General features: G+C 39.5%; 5 protein-coding genes across 5 annotated transcripts; 3 read left to right on the forward strand and 2 right to left on the reverse strand.

The window, feature by feature from the left end:
* Window positions 1-251: 251 nt before the first annotated feature.
* On the reverse strand, window positions 252-1,211 carry LOC133031177 (uncharacterized). The gene has a single exon (XM_061104615.1). The coding sequence runs from the start codon at window positions 1,209-1,211 to the stop codon at window positions 252-254; it is 960 nt and encodes a 319-aa protein (XP_060960598.1).
* A 2,124-nt stretch (window positions 1,212-3,335) lies between these two features.
* Window positions 3,336-4,244, forward strand: LOC133030870 (uncharacterized). Its single transcript, XM_061103830.1, has 2 exons — window positions 3,336-3,751; window positions 3,849-4,244. Exons 1-2 carry the CDS (start codon window positions 3,497-3,499, stop codon window positions 4,200-4,202), a joined length of 609 nt encoding a protein of 202 aa, XP_060959813.1. The 5' UTR covers window positions 3,336-3,496; the 3' UTR covers window positions 4,203-4,244.
* A 4-nt stretch (window positions 4,245-4,248) lies between these two features.
* LOC133031178 (uncharacterized) lies at window positions 4,249-5,332 on the forward strand. The gene is made up of 3 exons (XM_061104616.1): window positions 4,249-4,827; window positions 4,922-5,113; window positions 5,201-5,332. Exons 1-3 carry the CDS (start codon window positions 4,324-4,326, stop codon window positions 5,330-5,332), a joined length of 828 nt encoding a protein of 275 aa, XP_060960599.1. The 5' UTR covers window positions 4,249-4,323.
* A 1-nt stretch (window position 5,333) lies between these two features.
* Window positions 5,334-5,832, forward strand: LOC133030871 (uncharacterized). The gene is made up of 2 exons (XM_061103831.1): window positions 5,334-5,530; window positions 5,610-5,832. The coding sequence occupies exons 1-2, from the start codon at window positions 5,358-5,360 to the stop codon at window positions 5,746-5,748; spliced, it is 312 nt and encodes a 103-aa protein (XP_060959814.1). The 5' UTR covers window positions 5,334-5,357; the 3' UTR covers window positions 5,749-5,832.
* A 6,410-nt stretch (window positions 5,833-12,242) lies between these two features.
* Window positions 12,243-13,530, reverse strand: LOC133031179 (uncharacterized mitochondrial protein AtMg00810-like). The gene is made up of 2 exons (XM_061104617.1): window positions 13,401-13,530; window positions 12,243-13,300 (listed from the first exon to the last, which is right to left on the reverse strand). The coding sequence occupies exons 1-2, from the start codon at window positions 13,528-13,530 to the stop codon at window positions 12,243-12,245; spliced, it is 1,188 nt and encodes a 395-aa protein (XP_060960600.1).
* Window positions 13,531-14,392: the final 862 nt, after the last annotated feature.

Raw genomic sequence — 14,392 nt, forward strand, 5'->3', positions numbered from 1 at the left:
AATATGCTCATAATGACTGGTGGGCCTGAACACCAAGGCCCACCTGTAATCCATTTTTTGAATTAGCATCTATCTTATCTCCAAAGCCCACGTTGTCATCCTCCACGTTATCATCATCCATGTCACTAGGCTCAACCAAAGTTTCCTTTCCCATACGACGTCTTTTATTATCTACAATCAGCATTGAGTCATCCTTTTGACCTTCCAAATATATCCTATCATCAGAGTTCTTTCCATTATTATCGCCCATATCATCCCCACGATTCTCTCCAAAAAATAGCACCCTGATTGTCTCCCAATCGTATCCCTGAATTGACTCCATCTGATCGCACCATCGTTGGAGAAGTAACGTTCATGGCCTCAGCCTGTTTCCACTGCCGTCCACCACCATTAGCCACTCCTTCATCATCATCACGGTTGGAACGAAGCCATTGAGCCCCGATGAGATAGTTTTTCTTCTTAGTAATGGCTTTCATCCATTCTCCATAAGGTTTAATGTTCGGATCGAAATGAGAATCAAACCTCCTGGGACAAAATCGATCTCCATGACCAATGAACCCACATATGAAACAGAAAGTAGGTACATATTCATACTTAAAGGTGGTCCAAATCCATGTTCCATCTTGTTTGATCAATTTCATACGACGCTTCAAAGGCTTGTTAATGTCAATTGTCACCCGAACACGAAGGTAATCACGCCATATGCCAATGAAGTTCTTCGGGTCTGACTTGATGAATGTTCCCACATAGTTTCCAGCGTGTTTGACGACCCATTCCGACATGAAACCATACTTTAAATCATGTAACTGAACCCACATATCTAGTTCATGCAACGGAACCACTCTAGGATCCTCCCCTCTTTTCAATCGATAGAACACAAGCGGCATTCTATTAAACGTCCATGGACTTCCATCAATAACCGTTTGAATATCAATTTCATGGTAAAATTGAAAAAGATACCTATTAGTATCTAATTCCTTCACATATACTCCCTTCCCCGGCTGCCAAAGCGAGGCCAATGTATGCCGCATAGCATCGAAATCAAAAGTCCTATTTGTGAGAAATTTACCCACCAGGCACCATCGATCGTCAAACGCTTGAGCCTCCCCTTCCTGATCATCAGTAATCAGGACTCCTTCTTCTTCTCCCTCAATATCCAAGTGTGCATACTGATCCATCCAGCCACCATCTTGAGAACTACTCGAAGCCATAGCACCAAAACAAAGAACAAAAGACTTTCAAAACATGTCACTAGACAAGACACCTTCTCACATTCTTAATTCATCATATATGACTAAATATTAATTGGGTCGACTCCTTACAATATTATGTCGAGATGGTGTTAGGCACTAGTGGTACTTAATAACAATGCTCATTAAAAGAAATTCTAAAGGACACCAGTGGTACCTAGCACTTCCTATGTGTCAATATCGTTGTTAGTCCAACTAAGTATCGAGTCTCATATAATTTAATATAATAACTTTTAAGGAGTATCGCTAGCCGATCGCAACGCGATATGTTGAGAAGGTGCTAGGTACCACTGGTGCCTAATAGCAATGCTCTATAATTAAGAGTAATTTGCGGCATAAATACCTAAGTTTAACTTCCAGTTGCAAATAAATACCTAAGTTTAATTTTTTGCGGTAATAATACCTAAGTTATATTTTTAGAACTCTCTAAGTACCTAACCGTTAAAATATTATGTCATTACCCACGTGTCATTTTTTTATTGGTATATTTAAATTATTTTTTTTTAAAAAAAAAAAAATTTAATGACTTAGACCAATTAGGAATGGGAAATTTCAGAATTTGACCCTAATAAAATACCCCATTTCAAAATATATACCCTCCACTAATTTATACAAATTAATTCCACTATTACTCATTTGTACCCAAAATACCCCTCAAATTTAATTTTCCTATTCACACTCTCTTTCCGTCTTTCCCTCTCTTTCACTCTCTCTCTCTCTCTCTCTCTCTCTCTGTCGTTCCATCTCTCTCTCTGTCGTTCCCTATCCCTCTTCGACATCGACCCAACATCACGACCCACTCCGGCCATCCACCCACGTCCCGAGCCCACTCGGCCATCCACCCACGACCCCGACCCAACCACGAACCACCACGGACCACCACCACGACCCAGTGACCACCACGAACCACCACGAACCACCACGGACCAGAAAACGTCGCCACCACCACCACCCGTGATCGTCGACACCGAACAGAGGCCTTCGCCACCACGAGCAGCACGAGCAGTACCCGTCGCCACCACCACCCGTGATCATTAAAAGGTAATGTTTATGTTTTGAGAAAAAAATACATTTTTCATAGATTTGGATGCCAATTATTGCATGTTGTTGAGATTAGTGGATTTTGTGTAGCATTTGTGATCTTTAGGTGTAGTGTTTGAATGAAATCTGTGTAAATTACAGGGTTATCGATGACATGTCAATAGGTTATCGATAGGATGTCGATAGATTGAGTGTCTGTTTGAATGTTACTGTAATTTGTATGTCGATAGGATATCGCTTGTATGTCGATAGGATGTCGACTGACATTTTAAGAGTATTTCTGCCCTATATTGTCGACTACTTATCGACAGTATGTCGATGGTATGTCGATTAAATGAACATGTTGATTGTTAGGTTGTATTGTCGACTGAATGTCGACTGTATGTCGACAGTATGTCGATATATTGTGTAATTGTTATTTGTTTGAATTGTCGACATAATGTCGAGGGTATGTCGACATAATGTCGACATGTTTGTGTTGAAATTTTTGTGTGCTTACTGTTAGATAATGTCGACTGAATATCGACATGATGTCGATGTTATGTCGACAATTTTAAATTTTTTTAGCAGCTTTATTTATTTGTTTTTTTGTTTTTTCAGATGGCTCCCAGACTCATTATTCCAGCACCCGAGCATTTCACTGGCCGCGTCACATATAGGGGCACTGGAATTTTTGCAAAAATTAAAGCTCGGTTTGAGGAGTTCAACCTTAATAACACGGCGAAGGAAAGCCGTTTCGGGAGCTTCTGGAATGCCGTACCACTGACATTCTCCTTGGTGTTATTTCACCAGCTGATGCTCCACAAAATGAAAGTGGATGCTCAGGAGGAGTTGAGGATGAGGTTTTATGTTGGTCGGAAGGAGGTCCGATTCGGGGTGCTGGAGTTTGCACTCATTACGGGTTTGGACTTCTCCTCGGGGCCAACAGAAGAGGAGAAGGCTGCGCAGGTCGCGCGCTCGGGGTCGAGCCGATTGATCAACAAATATTTCAACCGGTCGATAGTGTGAAGACGAAGCACTCCAACTTCGGTTCCTGGCGCCAGAACCCGGAAGACTTGTACAAGCTCGGCTTGTGCTTGTTTGTGGAGTCAGTGCTTCTGGGCCGCGAGGCCAACGCGCTGATCACGCCTCACATCATTAGATATGTGGAAGACCTCGAGTTCTTCTTCCGGATTCCTTGGGGGAAGCACTCATTCGCCAGACTCATGCACTCGCTTCAGAAAGACATGTTGAAACAGAAGGCCAACTACGAGAAGAAGCTGAGTTCGGATGTTCAGCACGAGTGCAAATACACAGCATATGGCTTCGCACCTGCAGTCCAATATTGGGCGTACGAGGCCATTTTGGAGGTTGGCAAGAGGTATGGCACGAACCACGGGATTCGGTTCCCCAGGATGCTTAGCTGGACGAGCAAAGGCGATATTGGGAAGAAAGACGTCAGCGCATTATTTTCTAGACGGGTATGATTTTCACTTATGTTCTGAATAATTATTTAACATAAATGCTTGTAATAAATGCTAAATGGTTTTATTTTGATATTTGTTAAACCATAAACAGAATCTGGAAGTGGTGAAGGGGCTACTTCCACGGACAGAGGAGGAGGCATTTGTGAGGACAATATCTTACGATGGTGTGGAGAACCTGGTTGATGATGTTGTGGATGACACAGAGGCTGAGGCAGGTAGTCAGGTACCAGAGACTCAGGTCCCAGACACTCAGGAAAGAGACACTCAGGTACCAATTTCTGGAACTTTTTTTTATGTCTTTATTTTTTTTGATTTTTTTTATATAGTGGAGGGTATATCGTATGCTTACCGTATTTTTTTGATATATATTTTTTCAGGCCACTGCTTCAGAACCTCAGCCCAGTGCACCATCTGCATCAGGCGTTCGGGGTGCCGAGTACACTGATTTAGTGGCTCGGTTGGATAGGATCGAGGGTGACACTCAGGGTCTGTATCTTGCTCATGTCGAGCTGAAGAAGGCATACGAGACCAGCCATGTAGAGCTGAAGGGTGGTCAGAACGTAATTATGGAGCAGCTCAGAGACATATTGGCCATGTTGAATCGTCCGCCAACGACAGCTTCAGCACCGGAGGCCCCAGCAGATCCATCTACCCCACCACCAGCTGCTTCACCCCCAGTAGAAGAGGATGAGGTCTTCCCCGACGATTACGATCCTTATGAGGGAGCTCCAGCGACTCCGATCGAGGCACAACCTCTTATCCATGTACATGACACCGAGTCGCAGGGTGAGATTCTGTCCATAGAGGCACAACCTGCAGTGGTTAAGAGTCGGAAGAGGAAGAGAAAGCCTCCTGTATGGTTCGGTGACTATACGGAGATGAAGAGGAGACATAGGCCATCTTCGACTTTTGATCCCCTGGAGCCACCGGACGAGAAATTGTTAACCACTTTCCGAAAGTGGTGTGTTGGACTCATTCTGAACCACCGACTTCGGGATTTGAGAAGTGGTGATTACGGTCCAGGATTCTTTTGGATAATGCTCACACCAAAGGAATGGCTTACAGATGACGTAAGTAAAGTATTTTATAATATTACTTCACTTTACAACTTTATGTGCAATTAATATATTTTTTTGTGTAACTGACATTTCCGTTTATATGCAGCATATAGATGCAGCAATGCATATGCTGAGGAGGCGACGCACCGACTATCCACTGACATTTCCTCAGAAGGGTATCATTCTCTCCACATTCGTGACCGTCATGATCAGCAGTGCATGGACGAGCCACAAGGGTCCGAGGAAAAACTTTAAATGGGAGGAATATATCCTGGACTACTGCACAGGGTTTCATAAGGTATTGTTTTAGTAAGATTTTAAATGTTAATTGTTTGGGAAGATTATTATGGTTTGTTAATTGTTTCGTTGTTCTCTGTAATTACAGTCCCAAGTCTTTGAGAGATGGAGGGGTAACGAGTTTATTTACTTCGTTCTGCACCTTCCCACGGCAAGACACTGGGTCACAGTTGAAGTGGACATAGAGCTGTGGAAAATTAATGTCTCTACGGCTTTGTGATTCCAGCGTCTGTCATTGGACCGCCATGGAACCCATCTTGAAGGTTTGGTCAGAACTGCTGCCCTCGCTAATCCTTGCAACCGGGGAATTTCCACATAACAACCAGATCATGGCGTTAGCTAACGGTGACATCACGGTGCTTCCAAAAATGCACGCGAGTCGAGCCACTCACGACTTAGTTCCGAAGTCAGCAACCAGGTACATAGCGAAAAAAAAGTACTATAGTATTAAAATATGTTTTACGTTAGACTGACTTTACATTTTATTTTGCATTTAGTGGTGATTGTGGCGTGTATTGCATTGAGTATGTGGAGCATCTCATGATGCAGCGTGGATTGACCGATGTGACGCCAGACCGGATAGCCATGTTTCGTCAACGGTGGTGTGTCGATTTATTTTACCAAAATGTCGGCTGATTATATTTTTAATTATTGGGACATTGTATATTTTGTGTAATTAACATTACAGTTATGTATATATAGATTTTCTTTTCGTTCAAATTTTGATAATTATACGTGGTTTCAAATATAAAATATCAACATTATTCAACAAAAATAACTATTAAACCTAAAAATAATTAAAATATTTGAAAAATATTCAACCTCAACAAAAATAACTATGACAAAATATGCGTCATTACAATATATCAAATTTCCCAACGCGCACGTACAAGACGCCTCAGATGCGGGCTTTGCATGTTGCTCTGTTGTGGCCTGAAGCACCACAGCGGCTGCAGTTTCGTGGTACAGAACCTTTTTTATCACCAGACGGGAAACGGTTCTCCCGTCTTCTTCCAGCGTTGCTTTTTCTTGGACGACCTACAGGCTTCTTTTCCACAGGTACCCCAACTTTCATATTCTTGATGTGTTCTGGGAGAACCCAATCATCCTCGTCACCAGCGAGATTGACGGTATCATCGTAAATCTTCCTCCACGTTTCTTTTGAATAATAAGGTGAGCAAAGCGTGTACACACTTGTGTTCGTTTTCAATGCCGCGGCACATGCATGAAGGCAAGGGAGTTTCAATAACGTGAACACGCCGCAGGTGCATGTTTTTTCAACTAGATTCACATCACCACCTCTTTCACCGTTAGGTCCCCTACCAACGTTATACAAATTGGCTCCATTTCGTTGGACGCGCCTGTACCTTGCATTTTCATGAATTTTTGCCAAGTTTTTTTCGAAGAGCGTGGCCAAAGGGGTGGCACATTTGTCAGCATTTTCGAGGCGATCAGCGAACCACGATTGGAGTGTGAACCTGATAAATTCAACCAAAGTAGTTATTGGATATTTCTTGAACTCTTCGTGACACTATTGAAGCTTTCAGCAGCGTTGCTCGTCATGATGTTGTATCTATCGCCCAAACAATAAGGGTGAGCCCACTTCTCAAACCCTATACTCTCCACATATGCAGCGATGGCCGGATTCATCTTTCTAAGCTTCTCGAACTCTCTATCGCATTCAGTCTTCGACCATGCGTAAGCAACATTATATATTTGGTTGTGAAAAGCATCAGTCTTGAATTTGGCGTTCACGTTCATAACAATGTGGTGGTAGCATGCACGGTGGGCGGCCGGGAAAAACGAGTTCAACAGCATGATCAATGCTTTGATGCCTATCTGACACAAACACTAAGTTCTCAACCATGCCAATTGCTACCCTTAACTTCTGTAAGAAATACGTCCAGGAGTCGTTATTCTCAACGTCAACGATACCATAAGCAACGGCAACAATTGGTTGTTCGCATCGTATGCCACGGCAACTAACATTATACCGCCGTACTTCGTCTTCGAAGGTGCCATCGATACTCAAAACGGGACGACAAAAAGAAAAGCCCCTTCTACATGCACCGAGTGATATAAAACGGTACTTGAACCGCTCATCCTCTAAGTACAAGTCGGTAATGGTACTGGATTCTTCGTTCCGGCATGTACAAGTACCCGGGAAGCTTCATGTATGAAAACTCGGGCGTACCCCTAGCATACGTAAGTCCCATCTCCATGCACCTCCACGCCTTCACATAACTCATGCGATACCGTAGTTGTCAAACATGTCCCTCTGTATGTCTTTAGCCTTGTACTTAGTTCCGTCTTGGGTGTACTTCCCCTTAATAAGGTGGCCAACTACCCATGGTGCTGCTTGACGGTGATATGAACGTCTCGCATTCAAGTTACATGTGTGTTCATTGTGAAATACAGTGACCTCAAAGTTGTCGAATGCATCTTCTTCCTCCCCCTCAATCTCCATTTACAATGCGGAGCCTTGCATGTAACGTACAACACATCAGGGGATGACTTCTTCACCATCCACTCGAAATTGTTATTAAGGGCACACCTACCCACAACTTGTCTCAGTTCTTCCTTGTTTTCATAAAAATTACCAAGCTCTTATCACCCTTGCTTCCTTACTTTGTAAACAAGTAGTTAGCTCATGATTTTCCATTATATCTTCCTTTGTCCACATGGGAGCTTTGAACTTGGTACAAACTTCGAAAGAGGAGAACGTTGAGAACGTTGCATGACGAGCATGTTCTTCAGTTCTGCCTGGTCGACTGCTGCTAGTTCCAGGTGTAGTGCGATTTTCACTACGAGGTTGTCGTTCTCGCTGTGTACCTTGGTTACTCGGTACACACTCTAACCTCAACAATGGTCCCGCTACGGGTTCATCGACTGCTAAATCATGGTCATCGTCCATATTCAAATCTACAATAGGATCATTATTGTAGAAGGGTGTATCGAACTCTTCAAACTGATGAAATCCTGTCGCTTCTTGTTCTTGCCCTACATTGGTCGGAACATCAAAATTGGTCGGAACCTCTAAATTGGCCGGAACCTCCTCATTCACACCAATCCCAACATCTGTTTCGGGAACGCAAGACCCTACCACACTCCGAGGGAGAGGATTAGTAGGCGGCGTAGGCTCCGAATTCCCAACTTTTATCACCTTGGTCACGAATAATGGCATAAACTCTGTATTTGACATTGTTGCCCTCATCTCTAAAAACGTTCTCAGTTGGCGTTCTCTCTTAATAACCTCTGGCGCAACCATTTTTCCCTTCATGTACAAGGAACAAATCTCCAACTTTAAATCATACGCTACCGGATCAACTTCCAACTCTTCATATAAAATTTGTCGCAGTTCTTGTAGGGTTGTCTCGGTTGTAACTGTCAACGTCAAAACATTTCTTTATTTGCTTTGTAGATCCAATTATAATTCTCACATAACCAAACACCATCGTACGATACAACAAGGAACACTTTGTCTCCTGCAATTGCAAACCAAAAAAACAAGGTGAGTAAAGGAAAAAACACCAAAAAAAAATAAACATCGACATCCCATCGATATCAATAGACATAATGTCGAGAAGCACAACACCAGAAATTAGGGCACTGATTGTCGACATTGTGTCGACATAATATCGACATACAATCGACAACAACAACAACCATGCTCGTCATCGACATACTATCGACATACCATCGACATTATATCGATAATAAAAACGGTTGCACATTAAATGTTAATAAATTTTACATACGTTCCCAACAACCCTTCCCAACTGAAACGTTGCATGTCAGACACGTGTCCTATCGACAACATATCGACATGAAGTCGACATGTCGTCGACAAATGTGTTAGCAGTGACACTAAATTGGCATGTTGTCGATAAGATGTCGACATAGTATCGACATTCTGTCGATAAATACGCCATTTCATGCGTTTTTCCCTGTCTGATTACGCATTTAATGACCATTAAATTTTCATACATTCCCAACATTTTTACTGCTCTATAAAAGCAAAGGGAAATCTTATTCATAAGTGCTCTTGTATTCTACCTATCTCTTACTCTTAAAAATTTTCTCTTATTCTCTTAAGTTTGAAATATGGCCCCAAGAAAGAACGGCAAATTCCCCATCCTAACTCCTGAGGAGCTGAAGCAGGAGGAGGATGTTGGCATAGTTACTCCTGCAATGCAGAAAGTTTTGGACGCCGCTCGAGCTTTCGAAAGAGAGCGAAACGGTAACGAGTTCAGGTTCATGCAACTTGAAAGAGAATTTGCAAAAACTGGTGAATGGCCGGCTCCACCACCTGGGTTCCCCGAAGGATGCCGTCGTTGCAAACTGGGCATCTTCAACGGTAAACCGGTGAAGCCTGGAATATTATGCAAGTATTGCAAGGCTCACCCACAAGCCAAAGAATTTAAAAAAAAATAATTTCTTATGTTATGGTTTGTGGGTTTTATTTAATGTTTTTTTTTTTAATTTTTATGAACTTTTATTTTCTGTTTTTTTTTATGTTTTTTTTTTGTTATTTTTAATGAAGTTTATTTTCTGTCAATGTTATGTTATGTTTTATCTACGGTATTTTTCCATTGCATCGATATTTTGTCGACATCATGTCGACAAAATATCGACATCTTCTCAAAAACAACAAAAAATGCTTGTTGTCGACATTCTGTCGACAAACATGTCGACAAAATGTCGACAAATAGTTAATCCCAAAGTTGGTTGCATGATGTCGACAACATGTCGACATAACGTCGACATAACGTCGATAATGGTCGTCACTGACCTCTCCTTTATAATCATCGACAAACCATCGACATATCATCGATAACACTGGAAAACCCAGAAATCGACTGAAAACCAGATCTGCCAGATCTCAACAATTTCAGACCAAAAAACAGCAGTTCCAACAATAAACACACGTATAACAATTTTAAACTACATAAAGTCAAACAAAATGCTTAAAATGCAACTTACCCATTATAATGGTGTAAGATTCTTGAGTGATGTTGTATTGTGCTTCGGTTTTCCACCAACACCCACCGAGAAAACAACCATGCAACATCAAATAATTACGTGTGGGACGGATTTCAGCTTCGGTTTTTCATAAATTTTTCAATTTTTTCCTAGAGAGAGAGAGAGTGGTGCACGAGAGAGAGAGGGAAGAGGGAAGAGAGAGAGAGAGAAATACACTTTCAGATTTTAGCTTTTTTTTTTTTTAAAAAAAAAAAGGGTAAAATGGGAAGTTCATGTAATTAATGGACTAAATTTGTACAAATTATAAAGGGGTATAAATTTTAATATAGGTTGTATTATTAGGGTCAAAAATTGAAATTTCCCTTAGGAATTACCACGTGGCAATTTACTTAAAAATTAACAGTCAGGTACTTATAAAAGTTCCAGAATTATAACTTAGGTATTATTACTGCTAAAAATTAAACTTAGATATTTATTTATAATTAAGAATTAAACTTAAGTATTTATGCCGCAAATTACTCTATAATTAATAACATTCTATATAGGGGGTGTTTGGAATGGGTTAATGCTAACAAGGGAAAGGTAATGTGAAATATTACCTTGTTTGTTTTGAGTCTTTAGCTTTGGAATGTTATTTCCTTAGTATTATAACTACCCTTGAAGAGGGTAATGTTGATACTTTAAAAAAGGGTAGGATTGAATCATTACCTTCTATTATATTAATTTGAATAGAATTTTTGAGTTAATTAATAAATTTAAATACCAATAATATTATCATTTATTATAAATAAAATATTACAGTATATATTAAGTTTGTGAGATCGGTTTTTTTTAACTGAGTTATTTTTATATTATTAGCAATAATATATGTATATTCATTATACATAAATTTTATGCGGATAGTGTACACATAAATGACATAGCAAACAAAAATAAATAATATAGTGATAAAATATATTAAAATATTCATTTTAATTAATAAAAAATACAATAAAATTTAATAGGGGCTTTTTCATTTTTACATTTCAAAACAGTTTTTTTTCGATTATTTTGCATTTTTATGAAATTCTACATAGAAATTTCTATTGCAACTAACGCTGCAACCTAAATTGTAATAAAAAATCGTATAAAACCCATATTGCAACTAGCGCTGCAACCACTCTAGAAACCCAAACCGTAAATTTGAAAAAAAAAAAGTTAAAAAAACAGTATATGAGATAATTCTCCAATTTAATATTTACTAATTAATAAATAAATTTCTTTAATAAATAATTATTTTATTTTTATATATAATTAACATTAAATAAATATATATAAAAAATATTTTTATTTTAATTTTTTAAAATAATATATAAGATTCCTGTACTCAACCAAACACTTTAATTTGATTAACAGGAATATGATTACATATTATCCTACACAACCAAACACAGTTTACACATTTCCCTATAATCATATTCTCCTTCATAATATTCCCTATAATCAAATTATTTTGAACACCTCGTACCAAACGCCCCCATAATGTAATTAAGTTCCGTACAGTGAGAGATCGAACTATATGACAATGAAATTACATATCGTAAATATTATCTACAAAAATTAATTACTTTATGATAAGTTTATATATTGCTTTAAAAATAAGATACTTCCATATTTTAATTAATTTTATGCCAAATTATAATATATGTTGCTTAACACAATGATCTACCGTCACCCCTCACAAGTGAAATTAATATTATTAATTCAGATAATCCTAATATTAATATAAATATATATTTTATAAACATTAATTTTACAAGTGTAAAAGCAATAACTCTTATTTTGTAATATGTAGTGAAAAGAGAGGGAATTGCGTAATTAATTAATTAATATTGCAAAACCAACTCTCACTGTACGTAGCGATGAATATGATGATGTTTATAATGATTTTATTAGTAAAAATGTAGTCATAAATTAAGCTAATGATAAAAAATAAACCTCAGCACAATATATTATGTATATTATATGCTTCTTACACTCACAAATAACAGAAATGAAACAATAATTTCTTTATTATTGTAAAAGAATATATACAGAGGAAGAGGAAGTAATCCTCTTTATATAGTCATGTCTAAGTGGTAGGAGTTAGTTGGAACTAGCTAATTGAATTACCTAACTAACTGAATATATTTTTTGTCTGATACTCCCTTCAATATGATATATAAATGTTTTTTACATTCATTTTGGATAATAAATTGTTGAACTGAGAGGGATGCAGATGTTTGGTGAGCAAGTCGGCAATGTTGAGTTTTGTATAGACATAGAGCAGTTTGAGTGTCCCAACTTGGAGCTTGGAGCTTGGAGCGAACTATGTGACAATCGATTTCTACGTGCTTGGTGCGTTCGTGGAATACAGGATTCTCAGATATGTGGATAGCCGCAGCATTGTTACAGTAGAGATTTGCATGAAGACGATGAGTGATGGGGAAGTCTTGGAGGAGAGCCGTGATCCAAGTGACCTCGCATGTGGCATTGGCCATTGCGCGATATTTGGCTTCTGCAGAGGAACGAGAGACAATTGCTTGTTTCTTTAATTTCCATGATATGAGAGAATCACCTAAGAAGACGTTGTAGCCCGTGATTGATCTTCGAGTGTCGGGGCAGGTGCCCCAGTCCGCATTAGAGAACACTTTAAGGGAGATGCTGTGATCAGGGATATCAGATGCAGTATAGGCAGTGAGGTGGGGAGGGGTGTTGGAGTAGAAGAATAATCCTTGGCCTGGTGTGCCTTTGATGTATTGGAGCACACTGTGTGCAGCATGAAGATGGGGAAGTCGAGGTGTAGTCATGAATTGACTAAGTTTGTTTACTACAAAGGTTATATCAGGCCGAGTGATTGTTAGGTAGATGAGTTTGCCTATTAAACTTCGATAAGAAGTGGGGTTTGGAAGAATTTCACCCAAATCACTGCTGAGTTTATTGTTAGGCTCCATTGGAGTGGAGGCAGGTTTAGTACCCAAAAAACTGGTATCTTGCAAGAGTTGTAGGGCGAAGGGTCGTTGAGACACTAAGATACCAGTTTGAGATCTTACAATTTCAAGACCAAGGAAAAATTTAAGGGGGCCGAGGTCTTTGAGTTTGAAGATGGAATTTAGGTGTTGTTTAAACGCAGTGACAGCTGCATCATTGTTGGTGGCAATGACTATGTCATCAACGTAAATTAAGACTGCAAAAAAATATTATTTTTATTTTTAATGAACAAGGAATGGTCCGAGCGGGACTATTTGAAGCCAGGTGCAATAAGAGTGGAACTAATTTTGACAAACCATTTGCGAGAGGCTTGCTTGAGGCCATATAGACTTTTGTTAAGCTTGCAAACGGTATTAGGAGGGATTGGCTCTTTTGGTTTGTACCCTTGGGGTAGGGACATGTAAACGTCCTTATGCAAATTGCCATGGAAAAAGGTGTTATTGATATCAAGTGTATGGAGAGACCAATTTTTTATTGCTGCCAAGGCTAATAATATTTTTAATGTGTTAAACTTGGCCACGAAAGCAAATGTGTCGAGATAATCGACACCTAGTTTTTGGGAGTATCCTTTTGCAACAAGGCATGCTTTGCATCGTATGACAGCCCCATATTTGTATTTGTAAACTCATTTATTGCATATAACATGTTGGCCAAGGGTAGGGGACAACAATCCAAGTGTTTTGTTGTTCGAGAGCAGTTAGCTCATTGTCCATGGCATCAAGCCATTTTTTTTATGCAGAAGCTTATTTATAGCAGGTTGACTCAGGGAGAATGTGAGCAACCAAAATGGCAGCCCGAAAAGCATCAGTTAATCTATCATAAGATAGAAACTAGTTTATGGAGTGATTTGTGGAGCATGTGTAGCTGTCCAAGTAATTGGGTTTGGTTATTTTTTGTCCAAACTTGGAGAGTGTTTGCTCAGTTGAAGCTGGAAAGTCAGGTGGAGTTTCATTGTTGCTGGTGGAAGAACCAGGAATGTGTTCGACATTGGTGGGGGGTCATTATTATGGGGGGTAGTAGGTGTCTTGGATGGGGGGTGGGGGATGTTGTGGATGGGGGATTGGTAGTAGTGGCATAGGGACAAGGTGATGGTATTTTGGGAAGTAGAGAATCCACATATGGATTTTGTATGTTGTTGCTAGTTTTTAAGGGGAAGATGGTCTCATGAAACACGACATCTCAGGAATGAAAAATTTTGTTTGTTTGGATATCTAAGAGGTTGTAAGCCTTCATGCCATTTGGATAGCCCAAGAAGACACAAAGGGAAGCTCGAGGAGAGAACTTGTGT

This window comes from Cannabis sativa, chromosome 9 (genome assembly GCF_029168945.1).
Source record: "Cannabis sativa cultivar Pink pepper isolate KNU-18-1 chromosome 9, ASM2916894v1, whole genome shotgun sequence".
Classification (NCBI taxonomy): Eukaryota; Viridiplantae; Streptophyta; class Magnoliopsida; order Rosales; family Cannabaceae; genus Cannabis; species Cannabis sativa.

Excerpts from the sequence above, each read along its gene's own strand:
- LOC133031179 (XM_061104617.1), bottom strand. The coding sequence starts at position 13,530 with ATGGCAATTTGCATAAGGACGTTTACATGTCCCTACCCCAAGGGTACA. Across the intron at positions 13,301-13,400 it reads AAGCAAGCCTCTCGCAAATG|TCTTAATTTACGTTGATGAC; the intron begins GTTTGTCAAAAT and ends ATTTTTTTGCAG.
- LOC133031178 (XM_061104616.1), top strand. The coding sequence starts at position 4,324 with ATGGAGCAGCTCAGAGACATATTGGCCATGTTGAATCGTCCGCCAACG. Across the intron at positions 4,828-4,921 it reads AGGAATGGCTTACAGATGAC|CATATAGATGCAGCAATGCA; the intron begins GTAAGTAAAGTA and ends GTTTATATGCAG. Across the intron at positions 5,114-5,200 it reads ACTGCACAGGGTTTCATAAG|TCCCAAGTCTTTGAGAGATG; the intron begins GTATTGTTTTAG and ends CTGTAATTACAG.
- LOC133031177 (XM_061104615.1), bottom strand. The coding sequence starts at position 1,211 with ATGGCTTCGAGTAGTTCTCAAGATGGTGGCTGGATGGATCAGTATGCA.
- LOC133030871 (XM_061103831.1), top strand. The coding sequence starts at position 5,358 with ATGGAACCCATCTTGAAGGTTTGGTCAGAACTGCTGCCCTCGCTAATC. Across the intron at positions 5,531-5,609 it reads GTTCCGAAGTCAGCAACCAG|TGGTGATTGTGGCGTGTATT; the intron begins GTACATAGCGAA and ends TTTTGCATTTAG.
- LOC133030870 (XM_061103830.1), top strand. The coding sequence starts at position 3,497 with ATGCACTCGCTTCAGAAAGACATGTTGAAACAGAAGGCCAACTACGAG. Across the intron at positions 3,752-3,848 it reads GCGCATTATTTTCTAGACGG|AATCTGGAAGTGGTGAAGGG; the intron begins GTATGATTTTCA and ends AACCATAAACAG.